The 26,904-nt window shown below is 35.3% G+C and overlaps 1 protein-coding gene across 1 annotated transcript in view; it reads left to right on the forward strand.

The window, feature by feature from the left end:
- Positions 1–26,904, forward strand: part of Sema3c (semaphorin 3C) — a 153,929-nt gene that overhangs the window by 74,396 nt on the left and 52,629 nt on the right. The window contains exons 3-8 of the mRNA XM_031380038.1: positions 3,191–3,351; positions 4,488–4,550; positions 11,988–12,107; positions 21,481–21,571; positions 23,441–23,560; positions 26,043–26,185. Of these exons, the coding sequence (XP_031235898.1) occupies positions 3,191–3,351; positions 4,488–4,550; positions 11,988–12,107; positions 21,481–21,571; positions 23,441–23,560; positions 26,043–26,185 (698 nt within the window). The remainder of the gene's footprint in view (positions 1–3,190; positions 3,352–4,487; positions 4,551–11,987; positions 12,108–21,480; positions 21,572–23,440; positions 23,561–26,042; positions 26,186–26,904) is intronic.

Raw genomic sequence — 26,904 nt, forward strand, 5'->3', positions numbered from 1 at the left:
AAAAACAACCTAGTCAAAGTTTTTAAAAACATACAGAGGTTTTGGTTGTGAATTAGCCCAGCAACTTTGCTAAACCGAGTTTTTCTTGTAACTATTAATCCAAAGTTAATAATACTTATCTCACAATAACTGGAACTTATTTTGTTTCCATGAGGCTAGTCATTGGAAGTTACTGTTGCAATATGTGTATACATATGTATATATACATACACACATACATATATTGCACATATATTTATGTATCCATATATACATATTTAACAATAATAAAAATTGAGGCTATTATGTGGATGTGAATGGAAAAGTTTGGAAGTAGGCATACAGGAAGCAGAGAGAAGGAAGGACAAAGTGATGTAATTATATTTAATTAAAACACAAAATATTTTAAAAAATTAAAAAGAAAGATAGCTGAGAAATCCATAAGCAAGCCATGGAGAATCCATGAGTGAGCAGTGCTCACTTCTCCATCCTCTATGCCTCAGATAGTGACTTACTTTTCCTGCTTTGGTTTCTCTTAATGCTGGACTGTCATACAGAAGTGTAAGCAAAATAAATTTAACACACACACACGCACACACACACACACACACACACAAACACACACATATACACAACATAAAAACTAAACTCTTACTCATTTACTGAAGAAGAAATGGAGGCTCAGGAAGGTTATTGTGTTTATTTCTAAACAGCCATATATCCTATTTTGTTATCATTCCACATTATTGCCTAACACTGTGTGAACTATATCATAGTACCATTCTGAAGTGGTGAGCTGAAGAACCTGACTAAACATGATTCTGCTTGGACTCCCAAGGTGTGTCTGATGCTCATAGATGGAATCCTTTACTTCTTTCTTTTTCTTTTTTATTGGATATTTTCTTTATTTACATTTTGAATGTTATCCCCTTTCCCGGTTTCCCCCCTCCCAGAAACCGCAATCCCATCTTCCCTTCCCTTGTTGCTGTGAGGGTGTTCCTCCACCCACAGACCCACTTCTACTTCCCCACTCTCGATTTCCCTATACTGGGGCATCTATGAAGCCTTCATAGTATCAAGGCCTTCTCCTCCCATTGATGCATGACAAGGCTGTCCTCTGCTACATATGCACCTGGAGCCATGTGTACTCCTTTGTTTATGGCTTAGTCCTTGGGAGCTCTGGGGGTCTGGTTGGTTGATATTGTTGTTCTTTCTATGGGGTTGCAAACCCCTTCAACTCCTTCAGTCCTTTCTCTAATTCCTCTGTTTGGGACCCTGCGCTCAGTCTAATGATTGGCTGCTGTGAATACACGCCTCTGTATTTGCAGGACCTCTCAGAAGACAGCCATATCAGGCTTCTTTCAGCATGCACTTTTTGGCATCCACAATAGTGTCTGGGTTTGGTAACTGTATATGGGATGAGCAAATATGGAGATAAAGTGTAGAGCAGAAACTGAATGAAAGGCCATCCAGAGATCTTTTACTTCCTATAGCAATCTTTATTGTGTTTTATTTTGCTGTAAGCCAAACCGTGGTCATTAACAGTTGTTCTAGAAATATGACTGTGGTCTATGCCTATAAATGAAAAATCAGTATGTCCTGAAATCAGAAACCTTAGAATGCACCACTTTCAAAGCTTGTCACTCTTTAAAATCATCAGCACAAGGGCAAAAGAATTTAAAAAGGACTGAAAAGAAGTCTTAGGGTTTGCATCTGAGCCTCTTGCCTGCAGAGAAAACTGCCTGCATCATGAATGTTGATTTCCTTATTGTCCCAGTGCCTTCCTGGCTTTTAGTGTTCAGCTCACAGACAGATATTCAATGTAAAAGGAGCAGATTAATGGACCTGAGTCACTGATCATTGGGAGGTTATAAATCTGAGGATGCAAATATCTGAATCTATGTTTTACTTTTGACATATTCATAGACATATTATCATTCAAATGGCATTGTCTTTTCAAGGGGAAACAGGAAAATAGTCATTTACAAGTAAAAATCTATTAAGGCAAAGGAAATTGCTTTGAGGAAATGTGTCAGTTATTTAGTTATTTGGAGATGATACTAAAATGGCCAATGTACTGCATTTGAGAATAAGACATAAATAAGTAACATATTCTTCATTCTATTGATTTCCCTTCCAACTCACTGTAGATATTTATATTTTAACTGGCTGCTGACTTTTGGTAATAAATTTGAGATTCTTATAAATGAGAATAATTTGTGAATCTTTCAGCAGAAAGTTAAGAATTAAAAATATATGTTAACAAACATTACTTTTAAATCAACTTTTAAATTTAATTTTGAAGAATTTTGTATATGAATATTTCAACTATACCACTTGCTTTCCTCCTTCCTCACCCTCCAACTTCCTCCATGTCCTCTACTTCCAAATTCATGTTCTTATCTTCTTTAATTGTGTGTGCATGCACACAAATATACATACACTTGTTTAATGTTGCCTGTATGTATATGTCCGGGGATGACAGACTATGTCAGTGCTTGTCGCTAGAGGAAATTGAGTCTTCCTTTCTTGGAAGCCATTGGCCACCAGTAGCTGTTCATCTAGCAGGAGGACATTGTGGAGTTTCCTCAATTCATGTTGAAATGTCAGTCTGTGCTGCTCTTACTCCTGTTCGGGCCCCTGTATTGTTGAGAGCCTATGGGTACATTTTCCTTGTCTAGAGGGAGGGCACTTTCTAGCAACAGACATCCTGATCCTATGGTCTTCCAATGCTTCTTCCTCCCATTTTCTCATGTTATTTATGCTTTAGTTGGAGGAGTTGCACTGCTGATGTATTAAGGAGTGTTAGACACCACATGAACACTTACTCTCAGCATTTTGACCCATTCTGAATCTCTGTAATTGTCTCCATCTGATGCATTGAGCTTGTTTGAAATGGAGTGAAAATTACACTAAGTATTTACAATGGAGCTAGAGATTATATTAGTTTAAGGAAATGACTCGGCTCTCCTATTTCATTCATAGGGTCTTCAGCCACAAGTAGGTGGCAAAGTTTACAATCCTAGGAATGAATTCCCGTTTGACAGCTGTTGGTTGTGCGAAAGTTATAAGTGGAAATGTTAGTTTCATAAAAGATATTCTCATGCTTATTTTTGCCTTTTTGGTAAACATTTCTCTAAGAATTTTCAGTAAAATCATAAAATTATAGAGCCAACACACCCTGTTTAACATTTCTTGTTCCCTATTTCAGAGCTTCGAGAAACCAAAACATCTGAATACTTTAGTCTTTCTCATCAGCAGTTAGACTACAGAATATTATTGATGGATGAAGATCAAGACCGGATATATGTGGGGAGCAAAGACCACATCTTGTCCTTGAATATCAACAATATCAGTCAAGAACCTTTGAGTGTAAGTTTATCATTTTCTTGAAAGAAATCTTGGCATTATAGTTATTTAAAAGAACCAATATATTGAATATAATATGTGATGAATTACAAAATCAGAAACTACTAAACACATGGAGAAACACACATACATATATAAACACACACACACCTCCCTAACTTTTTACTGTAAAACTGAAACTTATATTTAGTTCAATTCATCCCATTTCTTTTAAAAAAAGATTTAGAAATGAATTTAAACTATAAATGAATGAAAAAACATGTCATGTATATCCACATATTTAAAAGAAAAAGGAATGGGTTGAGGGAAGTTTCCCATCATAAGCCTGCTTAGGATAAAGGAAGAAGTACCATATCATTGATGTGTAATCTACAGAATGTGAGGAATAATGCTACCCACTGCATGGATATTTGAATAATTATAACCTACATTTATCATTTAATTTTACTGTAAAAGAGCAAAATTAACCATCTGTGGAGAAGAGCAAAACTGTGTCAACTATTAAAAGAGTAAAATGACCTAAATTTATTATAGACAAGACACTTTACATTTACTATATTAAAGGCTGACAACTCAAAAAGTATTTCTCTCTGCCACACATGACCCAAATCAACAGTGATTTAGGTGCACAGTGATGATAGCACAGTGCTTCGGTGAGACTCTGTGGTTACATGTTACATTCATGTACTACATTGTTCCGGGACCTGGAGGCCTACTTTAGGTAAATCTGTCAGGCTAGCTGTGTGATTTACCAAAGGTAGCATTAGAGTAAGAGGGCCACATAAATGCAATCCACAGTGATAAATACGATCCACTTGGTAAAACTAGAAGTCCAAAGGGCAAATAGGCATTCTGTTTTGCACATTTATCTTTATAATAACTTTATTTAAATACACAATTACAAATTTTCATGTATTATTGAAAAGGTTTTGTTAAATAAAAACTGATTGGGTAAGCACACCATAAATTGTGTAATAACATAATAATCCAATAATTTGAATTCAGAAGGTATAGGAAGAATTTCAAAAGCAAAAATAGGAACACCTTAAAGAAATCAGATAATCAAAAGCAAACTAAAAAATTGGTGTTAGTATGTACCTGAATGGGATTAAACAAACTGTCTTTTTCTTTCTGAGCAGGTTTTCTGGCCAGCATCAACAATCAAAGTTGAAGAGTGCAAAATGGCTGGCAAAGATCCTACAGTAAGTAGTTAAAGCACTCATGCACACACATACACAAACACACACACACACACACACACACACACACACACAATGCATATACACACAGAACCCCTCTTTGCATAAATCATATACATACAACTATTCCAACCTATGCACACATTCATGCTACACACCATACACACACATGCACATGCACACATGCTTGCTGCTCGTTCTCCCTCTCTTCTCTCTCTCTCTCTCCCTCTTTCTCTCTCTCTCTCTCCCTCTTTCCCTCTCTCTCTCTCTCTCTCTCTCTCTCTTTCTCTGTCTCTCTCTCTCTCTCTTACACACACACACACACACACACACACACACACACAGACAGACACTAACTACTTAGTCTTCAGATGTACGTAGGTTGAGAACAGCTGAATCTGAGATTAGTGGTGTTGGGGAGCCTTGGCAAGAATAATGCTGAAAGTGTAAATGTGGTGGGACTGGAATTCTCGTACCATTTGTAACTTTAGAATTCCTGACTGGTTAAACTTTCCAGCCATGCTTCATTATTTAACACAGACACTTTTCATGATTGATTTCCCCAATAAATCTTGTACCAAGTGGCTCCAACTTACAGAATTCTCAGCAGGCTGCTGAAATAACGATGCTGTGACTGTGTGGAGTAACACCCAGATACCATGGGAACTATTGAGATTCTTGGTGGAAAAATAGTCATGAGCCTGCAAATTCCAGATAAATAAGTCAACAATGATGAATAGTACATTTGTTAATTAAAACAATTACAAACCACAATCAAAGCAAATATACATATTGACAAATGTGGAGTATAACACTTGTACAAATTGGGTTCCCTTAAGTGGACTTCAGTGGAAAGAGTTAAGTAAGGAACCTGTATTGACTTCTGTGAATGACTTACTCTCATTGTCACTAAATTATTCTTGAATATTACATAAGATATGAAAGGAGCTAATCTTTGATGAATACAATCATGCATATATATATGTATATACATTTATATATGCATTTTGCTTCAAATCATGACAAATACCATGATGAGATTAGTATCAAAAATATGAATGCCCTCTCACAAATGATTTGATAGGTTTCCTCTTTACAATTAACCTTGCTCTCAATTATTCATTTGATAAAGAACATTAAATGTCAATTGTATATCTAGTATAATTCTACTTATGAAAGACATAATTTGTGTAAACATGGACTTGGTTTTGCTTTTCTTTACCATATCTAGTTGAAAAAGCTTGACCTATTTTAAATAAGCAAGAAAATGCACACAAATTAATGAATGCAATAGAAATAAAATTACTGTGTAGAAAATCTAGTATACTTATACAAAAGCATCTGGGTTTGAGATCATATTATTAGCATCAACGTTTTGTCTAGAAAAGTCTGATTGAGCACATTGCAGTAGAGACAAGAGGTGCTAAAAGGATTGGTGTCTGTATGCAGCCTTGAAAGTAAGTGCTCTGGAGAGGTATTGGGACAGGCCAGTCACCAGGAAGACTAATCCACACTGAAATGAATTTTTTTCAGTGTGACACACTCTTAAAACAGTCACAGATATAAACTTCTATAAAGACTCAAGAAAGTCCAGGCAACCAATGACTCTAGAGCAATGGTTTTCAGTCTGTGGGTCCCAACCTCTTAGGGGGAAGTCAGACTGTACAGGGATCTAAAGGCCATTGGAAGACACAGATATTTACATTGTGATCCATAATGGGAGCAAAATCACAGTTATGAAATAGCAACAAATATAATTTTAAGATGGAGGTGTCACTACAACATGAGGAACTATTTTAAAAGGTGGCAGCATTGGGAAGGTTGAGAACCCTGGCTCTAGAGTGAAAGATCTCACAGTAATATTCCACAAGAGTTCTTGCAAACTTATTTCCAGCATGACCCTGGCCTAAGTCTTACATTTTCAATTTTATATTTCATCCAGAAAACAGAAACAGAAACGAGGTAGAAGAAACATAACAACACATAGTTAGAATGTAATAGAAACCTAGTGTATAAAAATCCAGAAAAAGAATTGTGCATTTTGTTGGCCATTCAGAGAAAGCAACAGAATGCAGGGCAGCGCTATGGAGAACAGTGCTCTCCTGGGGGTGCTCTTTCAATAATTGCCCATGAGCTGAACAATTTTCCTTCACTCCCTGGTAACAACAGTTTCTCACTGGTGCATGTCTGATCCTGTCTTGCATTTCACCACAATAATATCCCATGGCAATATTGCTGAAATTCCTGGTGCTTTGTTCAAAAAGGTTTGCATTTCTGAATCAAAGCAACTGCTACAGAGAGAATATCTAGACTGTAGATATCGGTGCACGTTCAGTTTCCAAATAGTGATTTTGATATTTTTCTAAAGTGTCTTAGCCAAGTGACTTGGACATTTTCTCCTTTTGGTGAAATAGAAACCCATTGTTATATGTTTTGTCATGATTAAAAGTTATTTGACAAAACTTTCAATCAATGCATGCCAGCATTTCCCCATAATTCTATTGTGCTGTAATATCAAGTATGGATATTGTTAATTCTTCTGTATGGCCAATAGCTATACACTTGGGAAGTCATCCATGGAGAGATCTGTTCTATGAACTTTGATGACTAAACTGAACAGGTTTTGTTTTTGCAGATAAAAGTATTAAGTCCTTAGAAATAATAATCTATGAAATTCTTTCAACTATTTATTCTATCTGTGTAAGAAAAGAGAGAATTCAACAAATGCATCTCATGTCCTATGGGTGTAGCCCTCACAGAGACCTCTTGTTAGTTTGACTTCAAGAGAAAAGGCTAGAAAAAACAAAACAACTAGCAGTAGATAAAATGAATGTTCTATAGACAACATATTGTGTTTTACTTCTTAATGACACCAAGTATTTGCAAATATATTCACGTTGTTGAAATACTTGCCACCTAATTACATACTATTTCACTTTTAAAATATAGACATCCATGTCCAACAACTCATATGGATAGGGAAATGCTTTTGAGACCACTCAAGTCAATAAACACACCAAGTGATTATCAAATACGAAAGAGACAGCCCTGAAAACATGTAACACACAAACAGATACATACACACGTACAAACATACACACACACCTACAAACACATACATGGACACATACGCAAGTAACAACAAATAAAAAAATGATTTTCAAAGAGAATGGAGGCAGAGGTATATAGGAAGCATTGGAGAGAGGAAAAGGGGAGAGGAAATGATGTGATTCTATAAATCTCAAAAAAAAAACCCAGAAAAAAATTAAAACGGAATATTTGGTATTTAGTTGTACTAAAATCTTACATGCCAAATCTTTTCTATATTAGTATTATGAACAGTATTAGTACTAATCTGTAAAGACATGGACTGCCCAAATCAAAATATCCCTACTACTTTATTAATATATTGCTCAAAACAAATGTTATTACTGTCATTTTCCTGCTACAAAATTTGAACCATAGAAATCCTACATTACTGACTTAATGACATCTAGAAAAACTTGAAGCCACAGTTAAAATTCATGTTCTGTTTTGTGAACTGCATATTTGATTTCTATTTAATCCTATCAGTATCTCTCTTGTGTATGTGAAGACAAAGACACAATGAGCGACCAACCCCCATGACCTGCCTCTTTCATAACATGGAATTCTGTAGTCAATATAATCCTAGGATATTCATTCTAAAACAAAGAAAATCCCACCAATGCATGGATTTGCTTTTCTTTTTATACTTTTATTTATTTTTAATTATAGATATGTGTGTATGTCAGTGTATGGTTATATGCATGTGAGTGCCTCCTTGCTGAGGCTAGAAGATGATTTCCAAACCATTGCAGCTGGAGCCACACCTTGTTGAGAGCTGTTTAATGTCAGAGCTGGAAATTAAACTCATATCTCTGGACAAGCCACTGAGCTATCTCCCCAGACTCATGGCTTTGATGGTTGATTGTACTGTTTTCATTTGGAAAATTCTCTCCTTATGTATCTTGACTGTCAACATTATTATGCAAGACTGAGATGAAATTATATTTATTTGAAAGCTTTATACTGAGTCCATATATGAATGCAATTATGCATGTATGTATTAGTATAGAATCCTATGATGACTTCATGGGACTTACAACAAGTTTGATATATATGCTCCTCTTTGAAGGCAGAAAGTAGACTAGGCATTCAAGTGTTCCTAACCCTAGATATGGTGTCTTAATAAATATTTGCTGAAAAGGAATTTACACAGCAGTTTATGTCAGAATTGATAAGGTCAGAAAATGATGCTGTACAAGGGAAGCGCAGAGCCATCAATATTGCCCAAACTGTTCAGCATCACTTGAGTACTCTATAGAGGAGGAGGTAGAAGGTACACTGTGTATCACAGTATGGCAGAAATTTGTCTGCGAATAGTGAAAATTCTAGAGAAAATACAGACAATAGTAGTGGCCAGAGTCCCAGTCAGAGAGGAAGACTCTATTTAATCTCTTTTGGAGATAAACTTCCTTATTAGGAAATTGAAATTTAGCTACTTAATTGAAGCATTGTTGTGAGACTAAATGCAGTCAAAGTATGTGGATAGAGGGGTCTGGAAATATTAATAATATTAAAATGCTAAGTTTGCATAAGTACCAATAACTATGAAATGAAAATGTGGGTTCTTAATCTTTGATACATGATAAGATGGAAAAGTATCCATGTGTTTGAAAGCTTTCTTACTGTAGCCATCTATATAAAGGATGGCAACCAAAGCATCTTTGGTTTATTTTTCTAGAGGGAACTGAGATGCAAAAAGAAAAAATTTAAAGAATAATGTAACACCTTAAGAAAAATATACTGAATGTTCAATGCATATCTGTTATGAAGTGAAACATTAAGCATCCTTGGAAATAATAATAGTAAAATATAGGAAATAATTACTTCAATGTCTTCTATCACCTAGGAAAGAAACCACTATCAATAATAAGTAGATATATACATAAAATGAAATAAGTACCGTTCTACAAATGAAAATATAAAATATATTTTTGACTTTTTCACTTTACTATAGCAACAATTTATCCAAGTCAATTGTCTTCAGAGCTCAAGATAAAGCAGATGGAAAGTTTTCACTGAATCATGTCTTGTTGGAAGTTAATCTATAGAAAATTCCAGAGTGACTGAACATGAGTGTGAAAAAGATGACCACATGTCTCTTTGCTCACAAATCTTCCCACAGACATGTTATACACACACCAGTCTTCAGCTTTGCATTTTATTCCGAGCATTACGTTATCATATTTGGTTATATGGTTAACCTCCAGGTACCTCTAAAAACAGGTGTCAAGAAAGAACACTCTATAAATAATTTTAAAATAAAGTGTGTAGTCAGGATTTCAAGGATTAATTTATTTGACATTAGAATTAAAGATTTATTAATAATTTATAGTAGCAACATCTGCTTAGAATTCCAATGCACAAGAATAAATATACTTACTGACAAGTAAAAGTGAATATAAAATTGATGGAATATATAAGATAATACAAATTTTTAATCAAGTTTAGCTCTTATTGTAGCACTTTGCTTTGTTGTACTGTGTAGTAATATAAATACTAGATATTTGGTGGATCTGGAAACTATGAAAGAGAAACACATATTATAGACTATACAGGGAGACAATACCATTAAATCTGGTAAATTTATAGCTTTTACTTAACAATAAAGACTCACCTCAGGTGATAAAATTACTTTCAATAAAGTTCTTGGAGAGAAAAATGACTTTGTAAAGGGGATATTATTCTGTCTCAGGCTTGATTAATTTATAATCAGCATAAGTAATGAGCTTATCATCTGTGGAGTTTGGGTGATTAATTTGGCCATGGAGAACTTATAGACTCCTGAAAGAGCACAGATAATTTAGAAGTACAGCAATGATACCCCTGCCCATTTCGTTCAACTCGAACCAAGTGAGAAAAAGGAAATGAAAAGCATATTTAATGGGGATGCTGGACAGACAAAATGATTCCACCATCCTTCATAGAAAGCTACAGCTATGCATGTATTCTAAGATGACTTTCATGTAGTAGTTACAAAAGGTGTCCATGGTCACCATGGTGAACTCATGATAATACGGAATATGAATGAGTACAACTTTACTTCACACATATTTATATAGTGTGTGTGTGTGTATGTGTGTGTGCTAGTTGTATGTCTGCATTACTATTTTGCATCTATCCATCTTACTATCTTTCTATCTATCATCTATCTATCTATTCAGCTATGTAGTTGTGCATGATTTCTGTAAGTGCAAACACAAGTAGAAGTCTGAGAATATATTTTCAAAGTTTTGTTTTTGTTTTTGTTTTTCTCGTTTAACACTAGTTTCTGGGGATGAAACTTAGGACTTCAGGCTTGTTGACAATAAACTTTCCCATTGATTCACACTGGCTGGATGCTTTATGCCTGCATTTCTGAACTTGATCATATAAAAGAATCAGCTTGTAAAACTGTTCAGCATAAAACCTTACATAGGTTCAGCTTAGGTGACAGATGAACTGTTAACGCATTTAGTACGCAAGCTGCAAGTATGAAGACCATGGTTCAAGTCCAGAGAACCCTTGTAAATGCTATGCTGTGTGGACTTGACGTCCCAGCCACCTGTCATTCCAATGCTCAGATGGTGATCATGAATGTTTCAGATTAAACCATCTGGCCAGTTTATACATATCCATGAATTCTGGATCCAACTCAGAGGCTCTACCTATGTGAATATGTTGAAGAGTGAGAAATACTCCTGACATCAATATCAAGCCTACATACATAAGCATACATATGTGATTGTGCATAAACACAACCAACTGCCCACATATATACGATGTAACTTCATATGGCATATGAAGCATTATAGTGAAAAAATGAATTATTTTAATTGATCCTGCTTATTCATAAGACAGATGAATATAATAAACCAAGTTATTCTCTTATTGTTTTTTTGAAGATGTCTCCTAATATAGTATTGAAAAGGTAGAAAATGTGCAGATGAACATGTCTAAAGTTAGATTCATTATCTTGTTGTGGAGAATAAATGAGAGCATTTTCACATAAAGTCTTCGGGTTAGGAAAGATGAACTAAAAACAGCAAAGGTTGGATGGATTCCTGCTTTATCCATCGGAGCTCTGTAAGAATAGAAGGCTTTGTGTGTTCTATTCACTGAAAATGCCTGGAGTTCTGAGATCTCCAGCTTAAGTTTGGTAAATCTCAGTTGAGATATTCTCCTAATTTCAACATCTGATTATTTTTCCTGTAAGTTAGATGGGTGTTTCCAGATTGCCTCTACAAGTTGTACACAGTTTCTCCAGGATTTAGATAACAGCAGAAGTCAATTTCCACATCAAATCTCAAGTTAGCAGAGCAGCTGTACACAGTCTGTAGGAACTTGTGGCCTCACTGAATGCCTTTCTTTTGCCAGCATGGCTGCGGGAATTTCGTCCGGGTTATTCAGACCTTCAACCGTACTCACCTGTATGTCTGTGGGAGTGGAGCATTCAGCCCAGTGTGTACCTACCTGAACCGAGGAAGGAGGTCAGAGGTAAGCCTGATAGTTTCTACTTGTCAGTTTTGGTGTTACTGCCAGAAATGATGGCATTTTAGAGGTAAATATTTGGGAATATCAGTGATAGTAAAATATTTTTATATTTTTAAACACATGACTATATTTTATTTTAATGTTGTCTGTCAAGGCAAGCTAAATTGTGCTCATTGGGCTTGCAAACTCAATATTTTTTACTTGTTTCTAAACATACAAGATTTAAAATAAAGGAAAACTCCATTTTTAATAGGGTTATTTGATTCTCTGGAGTCTAACTTATTGAGTTCTTTGTATATATTGGATATTAGCTCTCTATTGGATATAGGATTGGTAAAGATCTTTTCCCAATCTGTTGGTTGCTGTTTTGTCCTATTAACAGTGTCCTTTGCCTTACAGAAGCCTTGTAATTTTATGAGGTTACATTTGTCAATACTTGATCTTAAAGCATGAGCTATTGGTGTTCTGTTCAGGAAATTTTTCCCTGTGCCTATGTGCTCGAGGTTCTTCCCCACTTTCTTTCAATTAGTTTCAGTGTATCAGGTTTTAAGTGGAGGTCCTCGATCCACTTGGACTTGAGCTTTGTACAAGGAGATAGGAGTGGATCGATTTGCATTCTTCTACAAGTTAACCGCCAGTTGAGCAAGCACCATTTGTTGAAAAGGCTGTCTTTTTATCCACTGGATGGATTTAGCTCCTTTGTCAAAGATCAAGTGACCATAGGTGTGTGGGTTCATTTCTGGGTCTTCAGTTCTATTCCATTGATTCACCTGGCTGTCACTGGACCAATATCATGCAGTTTTTATCACAATTGCTCTGTAGTACAGCTTAAGGTCAGGGATGGTGATTCCACCAGAGGTTCTTTTATTTTTGAGAATAGTTTTTGCTATCTTAAGTTTTTTTTATCCCAGATAAATTTGCAAATTGCTCTCTCCAAGTCTGTGAAGAGTTGAGTTGGAATTTTGATGGGGATTGCATTGAATCTGTAGATTGCTTTCTGCAAGACGGCCATTTTTATTATGTTAATCCTGCCAATCCATGAGCGTGGGAGATCTTTCCATCTTCTGAGATTGTCTTCAATTGATTTCCTTCTTCAGAGATTTGAAGTTCTTGTCATACAGATCTTTTACCTGCTTAGTTAGAGTCACACCAAGATATTTTATATTATTTGTGACTATTGTGAAGGGTGTTGTTTCCCTAATTTCTTTCTGAGACTGTGTAGAGGAAAGCTACTGATTTGCTTGAGTTAATTTTATATCCAGCTACTTTGCTGAAGTTGTTTACCAGGTTTAGAAGTTCTCTGGCTGAGAAGCACCTAAAAAAATGTTCAACATCCTTAATTATCAGGGAAATGCAAATTAAAACAACCGTGAGATTCCACCTTACACCAGTCAGAATGGCTAAGATCAAAAACTCAGGTGACAGCAGATGCTGGCAAGGTTGTGAAGAAAGAGGAACACTACTTCATTGCTGGTGGGATTGCAAGCTGGTAAACCACTCTGGAAATCAGTTTGGCAGTTCCTCTGGAAATTGGACATAGTACTACCAGAGGACCCAGCTATACCACTCCTGGGCATATACCCAGAAGATGCTCTAACATGTAATAAGGACATATGCTCCACTATGTTCATAGCCGCCTTATTTATAATAGCCAGAAACTGGAAACAACCCAAATATCACTCAACAGAGGAATGAATACAGAAAATGTGGTACATCTACACAATGGAGTACTACTCAGCTATTAAAAACAATGAAGTTATGAATTTCTTGGGGAAATGGATGGACCTGGAGAATATCATCCTGAGTGAGGTAACCCAATCACAAAAGAACACACATGGCATGCACGCTCTGAAAAGTGGGTATTAGTCCAGAAGTTCAGAATACCCAAAGTACAATCCACAAACCACAAGAAACTCAATAAGAAGGAAGACCAAAGGGTGTATGCTTGGTTCTTTCTTAGAAGGGGGAACAAAATATTCATCTAAGGAGTTGCAGAGACAAACTATGGGTCAGAGACTGAAGGAAGAACAATCCAGAGACTGTTAAACCTGGAAATCCTTTCTATATTCAATCATCAAAGCCAGACACTATTGTGGATGTCAGCTAATTCTGGCTGACAGAAGCCTGATATAGCTGTCTCCTGAGAGACTTTGACAGTACCTGACTAATACAGAAGTAGAGACTCACAAACCATCCATTGGACTGAGCATAGGGTCCCCAATGAAAGACCTAGAGAAAGGAACCAAGGAGCTGAAGGGTTTGCAGTCCCTTAGGACTAACACCAATAAATTTAAATTCAGAAGCAAGAAATACCATGTTTATTCTTACTTCTTTTAGATATATATTCATTTCACTTATATTTCAATTTTAGTACACCCTTATAGAAGTATACTTCAAGATCTGTTAGAAACAAGATATCATATGTTTTGTTAAAAAATAACTTTCTCAATCGATAAACTATGCTTTCATTTAAAAGCAACATAACCCCACATTCATTCATTCTCACCTTACACTTTTATTGCTTCAGGTGATATGAATTATGATGGTATTGTGTTTGCTGAATACTAGTCAAACAGTCAGTTACTGTATAGTCAAACAGGCTGGCTACATTTGAACTGTGATATCAAAGACTGGGTTCATTTGCCCAGTATAGCTGCTGACTATAGAAGCCATGCAGAAAACCCATGGAGCCTTCCCCAGTTTGGATTCTTTATTTCCCCTAACACGGTTTTTTAGCAACTGAATTAAAATGATATTTAGTTTGCTATTTAACTTAAATTTAGAAAGTCCAGTTCCTAAGTCATGTTTTAATTGGCTTTTAAAAGATCAGAATTGTGAGTATAAAACTCCAGATATTACTCTTCTTGATTTTTTGAAGTTATTTTTCCTTAGTAAATAGCAATGTTGTTTACAGCTAATGTAGGTGGACAAAGACTCCTTTCTATTACATTTTATATAATTTATATACACACATATGCACTTAGACGAATAAAAGACATGTGGTCCTCCCTTTTTCTCTCCATGTAATCTGATCCCCTTTTCACACAGAATTGTTTCCTTTCCTTAAAGTTATCTCTGTTCTGTAACTTCTCAGGTTTCTCCTCCTCTAACTTTAAGAAAGCTTCTCAGGCATAGAACTTCCTCTAACAACTTTGCTTCCAGTCATCTAAGACCTCGTCAAACAACTTAGCTGGAACTGCTCTTCCACACAATGAGGAAGCCTGATGACTGGCCATGTTGATACTAGCTGCTCTTTTTCTCTCTGTGACTCCACGTATAATTAAATGTCAGCAATTGTGCACATCTTAGGTTTGTTCATTCTCCAAGTTTTTTGGCTACTCAGGATCCTTGTGTTTCCATAAGAGTTTTAAGTTTGTTTTTCCTGATTTTGAAAAATGCATCATTGAGATTTTGATTTTGTTGAATTTGAAGATGACTTTCAAAATAAAGCCATTTAAGCCATGTTAATTTTGTGTATTCGTAAGCATAGGAGGTCTTTCCATGTTCTAGTGTCTTTGTAAAATTCTCTCTTCACCATCCTAGTATGCATGTAGAGGTGTTCGCCTCCCTGGTTAAGCTTATCCTCTAGGCACATTGGAAGCTTTTGTGAATGGGATATATTCTCTTAATTTCTTTCTCAGCAAGTTTGCTGTTTGTGTATAGAAAAAAAATGCTATTGAGGACGTGATAAAAATGGTCTTCTACTAGCTGCTGGTGGGAGTGTAAAACTGCACAGCTGCTTAGGGCCAATGTGGGGGTTTCTCAAAAGATGTAAGTGGCGGATAGTCTACTCCTGAGTATATAGAGAGGATGCTGCCTCACTTTCTTTTCTGTTGCTGTGATAAAATACTCTACCCTGTCAAATGCAACTTAATAGAGAAAGGGTCTAGTCAGCTCATACTTCCAAGTCCCAGGGAAATCACAGCAACTGTATCTTGAAACAGCTAGTCACAGAAAGTTTGAAACCAAAGACAGAGGAAAAAATACGACATATTTTATCTCACATGTACATCATAGAGTTTAACTCTATGTGTAAGGGGACAGTGGCATGTGGATGGTGGTGGAATATCTGAGATATAAAAGTAGGACAGGAAGAGACAGCTTGGTGGGTGCACAGGGATAGGTGGATGGAATCAAGGAAGGATTAACAAATTATGTATGGAAATGCCATAGGAAAGCTAATTCAAAAGTTATTAAAATGCAAAGTATAGGCTCAAATATTACAAAGTCAAGTGCACAAATACTAAGAAAAGAAGGCTTACAAATGAACCAGGGAAGAAGAGTGCTGGATGCTTAGGAAAGAAGTGGAGCCTTATTTCTTCTTGAAGTAGCTTATTAATATTTCTCCAAATGTTTTCCCAGTGTAGACTGTAGCTAAACTGTAGTCAGGATAATGTAGAGAAGATGATGCTTAGTGATGGAGGAGTGGGCCACTAGAGAACACCCGGTCTATTTTATCAGTTGCTCCTCTGCCAACACTGCCTTATCTAGGGAAATCGGCTCCTGGCTCTAGGACCACAAGCAAGATTATTCAATTTTCCTGCTTTCTTTCATTTTTATAATTATTTTCTTCATAAAGCAGATTGTTAAGTGTCAGGGGGCTGAATTTGCATTCTATTTTTATCTTCACTTAGCTATTATTGCCTTGAGATAACTTCTACTACATCAGAATTCATCTAGCAAAAACAAACTAATATTTTCTTCAAGTAAAACAAATTATGGCTATGCATTTTCTCCTTATTTAATAAAGCCATTTCTAACTAGCCTCTAAACTCTGATTATCATAATGCAAATTCTCTTAAATTTTAAATTGTTTTTGCCACAAACATCGAGGTCAGCAAAGGTCCAATAAATATCATCTAGCACACAGACTTTTTAAAATTAAAATATAATTACACAACTTCCCTCTTTCTCATCTTCCTGATACTTCTCCCACGTTCCTGTCTGCTACAATCTTTCAATTTTATAGCATCCTTTAATTTAACTAATTTTATTTCATATACATATAAATCTTGAAAAACGTGATACACAAAAATTAAGTCGTAACATGGAGCTATAGGGTTTTTAAAAAATTATTTCATTTAATTGTATTGTAGTAGATTGTTGATTTGTCCTAATGATGGTGTCTTTTGCCTTACAGAAGCTTTTCATTTTCATGATATCCCATTTATCAATTGTTGATCTTAGAGACTGAGCCATTTGGTATTCCATTTGGGAGATTTTTTCCATATGCCAATGAGTTTGAGGCTGTTTCCCACTTTATTTTCTAATAAATTTAGTATACCTGGTTTAGGTTGACGTCCTTGATCCATTTGGACTCAAGCTTTGATCAAGGAAATAAATATGGATTTATTTTCATTTTCTACATACAGATCACCAGTTAGATCAGCACCTTTTATTGGAGATGCTTTTTTTTTTCACTGTATGGTTTTTGATTTTTTGTCAAAGATCAATTGTTCATAGGTGTATGGGTTTACGTCTGGGTCTTCTATTCCATTGATTGACCTGCCTTTTTCTGTTCCAATACCATGTGATTTTTATCACTATTGTACTGTAGTATAGCTTGAGGTCAGGGATTGTGATCCCCAGAACATTTTTTGTTGTTGAAAATTGTTTTGGCTATCCTGTTTTTTGTTTTGTTTTGTTTTCCATGTGCAGTTGAGAATTGTTCTTTCCATGTCTGTGAAGAATAGGGCTGTTGAAATTTTGATGGGGATTGCATTGAATCTTTAGGTTGTTTCTGGTAAGATGGCAATTTTCACTATGTTAATTCTACCAAGTCATGAACATGGGAAATCTTTCTGTCTTCTCTGGTCTTTGATTTTTTTTATTCAGGTATTTGAAGTTTTTGTAGAGTTCTTTGACTTGCTTGGAAAGAGTTATACCAAGATATTTTATAGTATTTGTGGCTACTATGAAGGATGTTGTTTCTCTTGTTCTTTTCTCAGCCCACTTATCATTTAAGCTAATTTATATCCTGCCACTTTTCCACTTTACTGGGTTGTTTATCAGCTGTTAGGAGTTCTATGGTGGAATTTGGGGGGTTACTTATGTATATTATCCTATCTTCTACAAATAGTGATACTTTGACTTTTTCCTTTCCAATTTGTATCCCCTTGATCTCTCTTTGTTGTCTAATTGCTCTAGCTAGAACTTTGAATTCTTTATTGAGTAGATAAAGAGTGAGAAGCCTTGTCTTGTTCCTGATTTTAGTGGGAATGCTTCTAGTTTCTCTCCATTTAATTTGATGTTGGTTGTTGGTTTGCAGCATATTGCTTTTATTATGTGTAGGTATGTATCATGAATTCTTGATGACTCCAAAACTTTTTACATGAAGGGTTGTTGTATCTCACTTAAGGCCTTTTCAGTAACTAATGAGATGATCATGTAAGTTTTTTCCTTAAGTTTGTTTACATAGTGTATTACATTGATGGATTTTTGTATGTTGAACTATCCATGCATCCCTGGAATGAAGCCTACTTGATCATGGTGAATGATTATTTTGATGTGTTCCTGAATTCAATTTTCGAGAAGTTGGTTGAGTATTTTTGCATCCATATTCATAAGTGAGATTAGTCTGAAGTTCTCATTCTTTGTTGGGCCTATGTGGTGTAGGTATCATAGTAACTGCTCCATAGAATCAATTAGGTATTGTTTCTTTTGTTTCTATTGTATGGAATAGTTTGAGGAGTGTTGGTAGTAGGTCTTCTTTGAAGGTCTGGTAGAATTCTGTATGAAAATCAGCAGGCCCTGTGCTTTTTTTTTTTTTTTTTTTTTTTTTTTTTTTTTTTTTTTTTTTTGGTTGCAAGGTTTTTAATGACTTCTTCTATTTCCTTAGGGGATTGTTTAGATAGTTCAACTGATCTTGGTTTAACTTTGGTACATGGTATCTGTCCAGAAAAACATCCATGTCATCTAAATTTTTCCATGTTGTAGACTATAGGCTTTTGTCATATGTTCTGATGATATTTTGAATTTCTTCAGTTTCTGTTCTTAGGTCTCCCTTTTCAGTTCTGATTCGTTAGCTTGGATACTGTCTCTGTGCCCTTTAGTTAGTTTGACTAAGGGTTTATCTATCTTATTGATTTTTCTCTTAGAACCAGCTCTAGGTTTTTTTGATTCTTCGTATCATTTTCTTTGTTTCTAACTGGTTGATTTCAGCCCTAAGTTTGAGTATTTCCTGCCTTCTACTCTTCTTATATGTGTTTGCTTCTTTCAGTTCCAGAGTCCTCTGGTGTGTTGTTAAGGTGCTATATGAAATCTCTCCAATTTCTTTATGAAGGCATGTAGTGCTATGCATTTTACTCTTAACACTTCTTTCATTTTGTTCCAGAAGTTTGGGTATGGTATCTCTTCATTTTCATTGAATTCCATGAAATCTTTTTTATTTCTTCCCTGACCAAGTTATTATTGAGTAGAATTGTTCAGTTTCCAATGCTATGTAGGTTTTCTGTTGCTTTTATTCTTATTTAAGACCAACCTTAGTCCTTGGTGATCTGGTAGGATGCATGTGTTTATTTCAATCTTTTTGTATCTCTTGAGGCATGCTTTGTGTCTGATTGTATGGTCAATTTTGGAGAAGACTCCATGAGGTGCTGAGAAGAAGGTATATTTTCTTGTTTTGAGGTGACATATTCTATAAATATCTGTTAATTCTATTTGGCTTATAACTTCTGTTAGTTAACTGGGTCTATGTTTAATTTCTGTTTCGATGACTTGCCCATTGGTGAGAATGGGGTGTTGAAGTTCCCCACTATTATTGTGTAAGGGTCAATGTGTGTTTTCAGCTTTCGTAAAGTTTCTTTTATTAATGTTGGTACACTTGCATTTGGGGCATAGATATCAGAATTGAGAGTTCCTCTTAGTGAATTTTTTCTCTGATGAATTCTCCATCTCATTTGATAACTTTCGGTTGGAAGTCTATTTTATTAGATATTAGAATGACAACTCCAGCATGTTTCTTCAGACCATTTGCTTGGAAGACTGTTTTCTAGCCTATTACACTGAGGTAGAGTCTGTCTTTGTCACTGAACTGTGTTTCTTGTATGCAGCAGAAGGCTGGATACTGTTTATGTATCCAGTCTGTTAGCCTGAGTCTTCTTATTGGGAAATTAAGTCCATTGATGTTGAGAGATACTAAAGAGAGATGATTATTAGTTCCTCTTATTTTTGTTGTGGGAAGTGGTATTGTGTATTATTATCTTCTTTTGGGCTTGTTATAAATTGTATAGTTTCTTGTGTTTTCTTGGGTGTAATTAACCTCCTTATGTTGGAGACTTCCCTCCAGTATCCTCTGTATGGTTGGATTAGTACAAAGATGTTGGTTTAAATTTGGTTTCTCCTACTATGCTAATTGAGAGTTTTGCTGGGTATAGAATCCTGGGCTGGTATTTCTGTTCTCTTAGGGTCTAGATGTTATCTGCCCAGTATATTCTGGCTTTTAGATTCTCTGTTGAGAAGTATGGCATAATTCTAATAGGTCTGCCTTCATATGTTACTTAGCTTTTAATATTCTTTCTTCGTTCTGTGTATTTATTATTTGGAATATTATGTGACTAGAGGATTTTCTTGTGGCCCAATCTATTTGGTGTTCTGTAGGTGTCTTGTACATTTATGACCATCCCTTTCTTTAGGTTAAGAAAGTTTTCTTCTCCGGTTTGGTTGAGGGAGGCAAGCAGGCTATAGGGGGTGGGAGATTATGGGGCCCACTGATCTGGCCTGAGGGGAAACATGGACCTGAAGGAAGGTGAAACTCAGAGGGGTGGATAGGTCCAGTGTCAGCTGGGCTCTGTGGTGTCCAAGATGGCATGGTTATTTGGACAAGATTCTCACCTGTGTCTTTGGTTACAGTGAATCTGCTGAGAGGCATACAGGCTGTAAGGTGTGAAGGGTATGTGGCTGCTGATCTGGCCTGGTGGGAAAGCAGACCTTAAGGGAACTTTAGTTTTAAAATATCTTATTATAGAAACATTATAATCATTGCTTAGATTATTTCATTGTTTTTTTTTTCCCCGTTGGATAGGTCTCTAGAAACACATCTATCTGTATAATGATTTTACATTTTTAAGACAGGCTTAACGATGTTGCTTTCAGGAGTGTTTGAGTCAGATCTTGGGGCTGTAAAGTATGATGAGAGTTAGCCCTGCTGATATTAAAGCATAATAATTTACAAATGGAATGCTTCACACAGGGCAATTAAGTCTTAATATAGCACATTGGAAACATAGAGGTAGAAAGCATTTTTTAAAGATAGTTTATTTTATTTGGTAACAATCTTTTAAAATAAATTAATTATAATTATGTTTCATTCTGCTCATTGTACTGTTCCATCTGTATAATGTAATATTGTCATCTGATACATTTTTCTACTACAAAGGACCAAGTTTTCATGATCGACTCTAAGTGTGAATCTGGAAAAGGACGATGTTCTTTCAACCCCAATGTGAACACTGTGTCTGTTATGATCAGTAAGTAGGAAATGAAGGTGGGAAAGTGGATTAAAGAATAAAGAACACACAACTTATAAATTAGTTAATATGTCTGAAATATTTATTGAACACACAACTTATTTATACCTATATAGATATAAGTAGACATATGCATGTGTCTACACATGTATATAAGTGTGGGGATATATTTGTCATTAGAATATATGTATATGTATATATATATATATATATATGTATACATACATACATATATAGAAACTTACATACTTTGAAGGTTCATTTGAATTTTTAATCTACATAAAAACTGAAAACTTAAAATTCTTCCCAAACTATTATTATTTAAACATTTTATTGATATAAAGTGAAGCAGGCATTTTGCTGTCTGCTGTTAGAATCATTGAGGATATGGAGAAAGACATGAAGTCAGCTTGACACACAGGATTTTGTAAGGTTTTAGGTATAATTGGTAGTGTGGTGTTTGATAGATAGGGTTTGAAATCTGTAAGCCAACTTCTAAGTTATTTTTCCTTCCCTCTCATGTAAGTCTATATAACCCAGAGGTATGCTCATCAATATTATTGAACAGTGGGGATTTATAGTCCATACTTTTATGACTAATGAGCTATAACAAAATGGGAAATGATTATGTGTTATATTGACTTAACAGCCAAATCTATATACACAACAAATTTTCAAACAAATGTTTAAACAGCTGAACTATTCAAAAATGCTTGATTCTTATTTTCATTGTCACTCTCTAAAATGTCATAATGGGCTTTATGTTCCTTCTGGGAACAAGAAATGGATATCAAGATACCAGTCATCTAGGTCTTTAACTGAAAGGGGCTCCAGTCCAAACCCTGCTGAACTCATTTTAGAAACACTTCATTCTGTAGTCTGTCCTGTCCAATAGATATTATTGAGAATGCCTGAAATGTCCCAGTCCTGAGATCAATCTAGAGCAGTGCACAGAAGCAGGTCAGGTCAATGGGCCAAACATGAGGACTTGACATTTGCTCCAAATGTTGTCCAGCTATTTAGTCCTAGAGAGCTACATTGCCTCTTACTACGTCAATGTTTACAGCTCCATACTTATGGTAAAATTTAAATTAATCTTCAAAGTTTCTAATGATATATATATATTTACATGTATATATATATTTATTCTAATGACAAATTTATCATATACATTAATATACATATGTGTAGACACAAACATATATACATATATATATATATATATTGTGTAGTCACAAAATATATATATGTATATACATCTATATTAAACTAATTGAGTAGGCCAGTTATGACAATTGCTTATTTCTAGACATAGTTTCTTTCCTATCTGTTTAGTTTTTGCAACAGTTACGGTTGAAAAAGTCAGCTGTATTTATGTTACTAATAGTCTTGTACCACTGAAGATCAAAATGTAGAAATTAAATGATTAGTTTGCTGAACAATATTGTTTTTTACAATATTATTGTACTTTATGTGTCATCAGGTAATAAAAGCATTATGTCCATCTCTTAGGTATAATCTCAAGTTTAACTTGTGATGAGTACTATTATAATTGTAGCTCATTTCTGATACTTTATGAATAAAAACATTAAGATTCAATGTGTTGAATGACATAGCCCTACATCCAAGTTTGTTACTTACTTAAAAAATTAAAACAAGTAGTGTTTGGATTTGTTCTAACCATATAGAATCATCACAATAGGAACTTATTAAACTGAGTGTTTTGTGAATTGTAGGCAACAGAAAATAATTGATAGCTACAAACCTCTACTAATAATTGGGACAATGTATTATGCTAAAACTCCTTGAATATTAAAGTGAGTTCAAAATGCATTAGAATTTCTCTGACAAATTTTCCTTTTTTCATAGATGAGGAACTCTTCTCGGGAATGTATATAGATTTCATGGGAACAGATGCTGCTATTTTCCGAAGTTTAACTAAGAGGAATGCAGTTCGAACTGATCAACATAATTCAAAATGGCTGAGTGGTAAAGAAACATATACTGCATTTCCCCCTTTGATATCTTGCTTTAAACTAATATTTAATTCTATGTTGGTAATAAGAAAAGAAGTTCAAAACTAAAATATTAGGCTTTCACATGAGTAGTTATACTTCTATACTCAATGTGGCAAATATTTACAATAAATACATAGCCATCATTCTTATTCCAAGTTATTGATTTGTAAATGATATAATAGTCATAGAGCTAGGTAAGAACAAATGTCAGTTGTAGCCCTCATGAATACTTCCACTTGTTAAATGGTAAAATGTCCCAGTTAAATGTGGTTTTAGTTCTCTTAATTGTTTTTTTTTTTATGGTTTTAGAGCTTTATCGTAGAACACATACATACACACACATGCAGAAAGAGAGAGAAAGAGAGAGAGAGAGAGAGAGAGAGAGAGAGAGAGAGAGAGAGAAGAGGTAGAAAAGTAGAGGCCTGCCAATGGCCACATGGAGAGAAGAGAAAGAGGGGGAGAAAGGGAGCAAGAGGTGAGAGTAAGAAACAAGAAAGAGAGCAATGCTTAAATATTAACTGCTTTTACTTATCCATTATTCTAAATCAAAGATTTTTTTTCTAAATTCATGGCTTAAGATGTGATAAATGGATCACATAAAGAAACTCTTGTCTTTGTTTACACTAAGAATCTATAATGATAGAGAAGTACTTATTAATTTTTATTTTTAATTTATTTATTCATTTTACATTCTAGTATCAGCCACCCTCTCCTCCCAGTACCTCCTCACACAGATCCTCACCCTTGTTATCACGTCCTCTCACCTCCTCTACCGAGAAGGGGGAACCACTTCTGGTTTGTTTCCTGTTACCATCTCTTGTAATGTCCCACCACCTATCATCATGTCCACACTACCACCACCACCCCAGTACATCAAGTCAATGCAGGATTGAGTGCATCCTCTCCCCAAGGGACCAGACATGGTGTCCCAGTTAGAGGAATGGAATCCATAATCAGGCAACAGAATCAGAGTCATCCCCTATTCCAGGTGTTGGAGGACCCCATGAAGACCAACCTGCACTTCTGCTACATATTTGCAGGGTGCAGGGAACACTAGGTCCAGCCCTTGCTCTCCTTGGTTGGTGGCTCAGTCTCTGGGAGCCCCCAAGAGTCCAGGTTAGTTGACTCTGTTGTAAATTCCCTGTCCACTTTGGGTTACATATTACTTTTAAAAAATGACTAATATAAAATAGAAATCAAAGGTATAATGATTTTATGATACTTGTTTAGTTGTTTGAAATTCTCTGGGTGACAAAAAGTTCACACCCTGATAGGAAAATAATCTGATTTTCCTGTAAGATTACAATCAGTCTATGTCATGTAGACGGGGAGGAAACCACTGAGCACTTGCCATTCTACCCCCAGGAAATCTGCAAGCTCACTCAGAATTGCCTATTTAGTTAATGATGCAGTTTAGCATGAATCACCATAATTAAGCATTTTATTTCACTGATATGGCAACTATGAAAGCACTGATTGTCATTTTACTTTGTCAAATTATTCTGCCAGTGTTTCTAGAAGTAGAATATTCTAAAACGTTGTTTTGTTCCTGAAATAAGGAAAGTTTTATGTCTGCACTAACCATAGTTTTACATTGGGAAGTTTACTCTTCATCTCCTTTGCTGTCTTTTAAGGAAAAACAGCATTAGGTTGCTCATGCCCCATCACTACTGTGACCTCCTCCCCCTCCTCCTCCCCGTCCTTCTCCCCCTCCTCCTCCCCCTCATCCCCTTCCTGTCCTCCTGATTAAAGTTATATCGTGTTTCTCTTAATTGAAGATCAACTTTTTTTCATACAATATATTCTGATTACAGTTTTCCCTCCCTCAACTCCTCCTGTTCCTCTCCATCTCCTCTCTCATCCAGATCCACACCCTTTCTATTTCTTATAAGAAGACAAAGAGGCACCAAAGTCATACTAATAAAGTAAAATAAAGGACTGTAAAATAAAGAAAATCAAATGAATTCAAATAAGTCCAAACAACCAATCATGAAAACGAGCCAAAGAAAGCACAGCAAACTCATGTAGACACAGACACAAACACATTTACACACACAGGAGCCCCACAAGAAGTATATGTACACAAAGACCTATAAGGTAAAACTGGCACAAAAACAAAATAATTCCCTTACCTAACATTAGGGGATGGAGCCCCTCCAGAAATCCCGTTGAATTCCTATTTGTTGGTCATCTACTGCTAGGCATGGGCCTGCCTTTAAGAGTGGTTTGCTTTTCCAGTAAGGCTCCCTTGAAGAAAACAAACATCTATCAACCTAGAGCTCTAGTTTGACATGTTTGATAGTCTCCATGAAGTATGTTAATATTACTTTTTGCAATCTTGCCTATGTACAGTGGATTATTTACTGTTGAGAAAGAAATATATCTGTGTCTATTTCAAAGAATGATATGTGGGTTTTTACCATGAGAACATCATCTTCGTATCTCTTTTGCAGAACCCATGTTTGTGGATGCACATGTGATCCCAGATGGCACTGATCCAAATGATGCTAAGGTCTATTTCTTCTTCAAAGAAAGACTGACTGACAACAATAGGAGCACAAAACAGATTCATTCCATGATTGCAAGAATATGCCCTGTGAGTGTGCTGGAATGTCTATTTAAAAAAAGAATGTAAATAATGTTATATGCTTTCCAATATTTATTTGTATTTTTATTACTTACTGTTATCAATGAATAAACTATATAAAGATGATTTTTATATACCATGCATTTTACAGTTTATGTGAGACAGTTGTACTACATCTCAGTAAAAATATTCAGGGAAATATTTTGATTATTGTTCTAAACATTAAAGTAGTTATGCAACATCCTACTGTGTTGTATTCATCATATTACCAAAGGAAACAAAATGATTCTTGTAAATTAAAGACACTTGAAACTCAGTAAAACATAATTATGGTGGAGCTGAATATACCAGTGGAAAATTTAAAATTATGATTCTACTTTTAAGGAGTAAAGCATCAGCATATTAGCAGCATATATAAAAACATTGTCTAAAATTCATGATTTAATCATCTATAGGTTTATCATAAACTTTTGTTGGCTTATTTATGATAATTTGTCAGATGTATTTATTGAAGTATCCAGTTTCTACTTATCTTTAAATACTGCAATATTCTGTAGACTAGAACACAACTATTTCTCAATAGTTTGCATCAAAATCTTAAAGCTAGCAGACATGAAAAGGCCATTGGACTTAGAGGAAGACAAAAGTCATCAGTAGACTTTATGAAAGAGCAAACCCAATGCTCTGTGTGTTGGCCAAGAACATGTATATAATATACAAACCACTCA

Source organism: Mastomys coucha, unplaced genomic scaffold (genome assembly GCF_008632895.1).
Source record: "Mastomys coucha isolate ucsf_1 unplaced genomic scaffold, UCSF_Mcou_1 pScaffold19, whole genome shotgun sequence".
Taxonomy (NCBI): domain Eukaryota; kingdom Metazoa; phylum Chordata; class Mammalia; order Rodentia; family Muridae; genus Mastomys; species Mastomys coucha.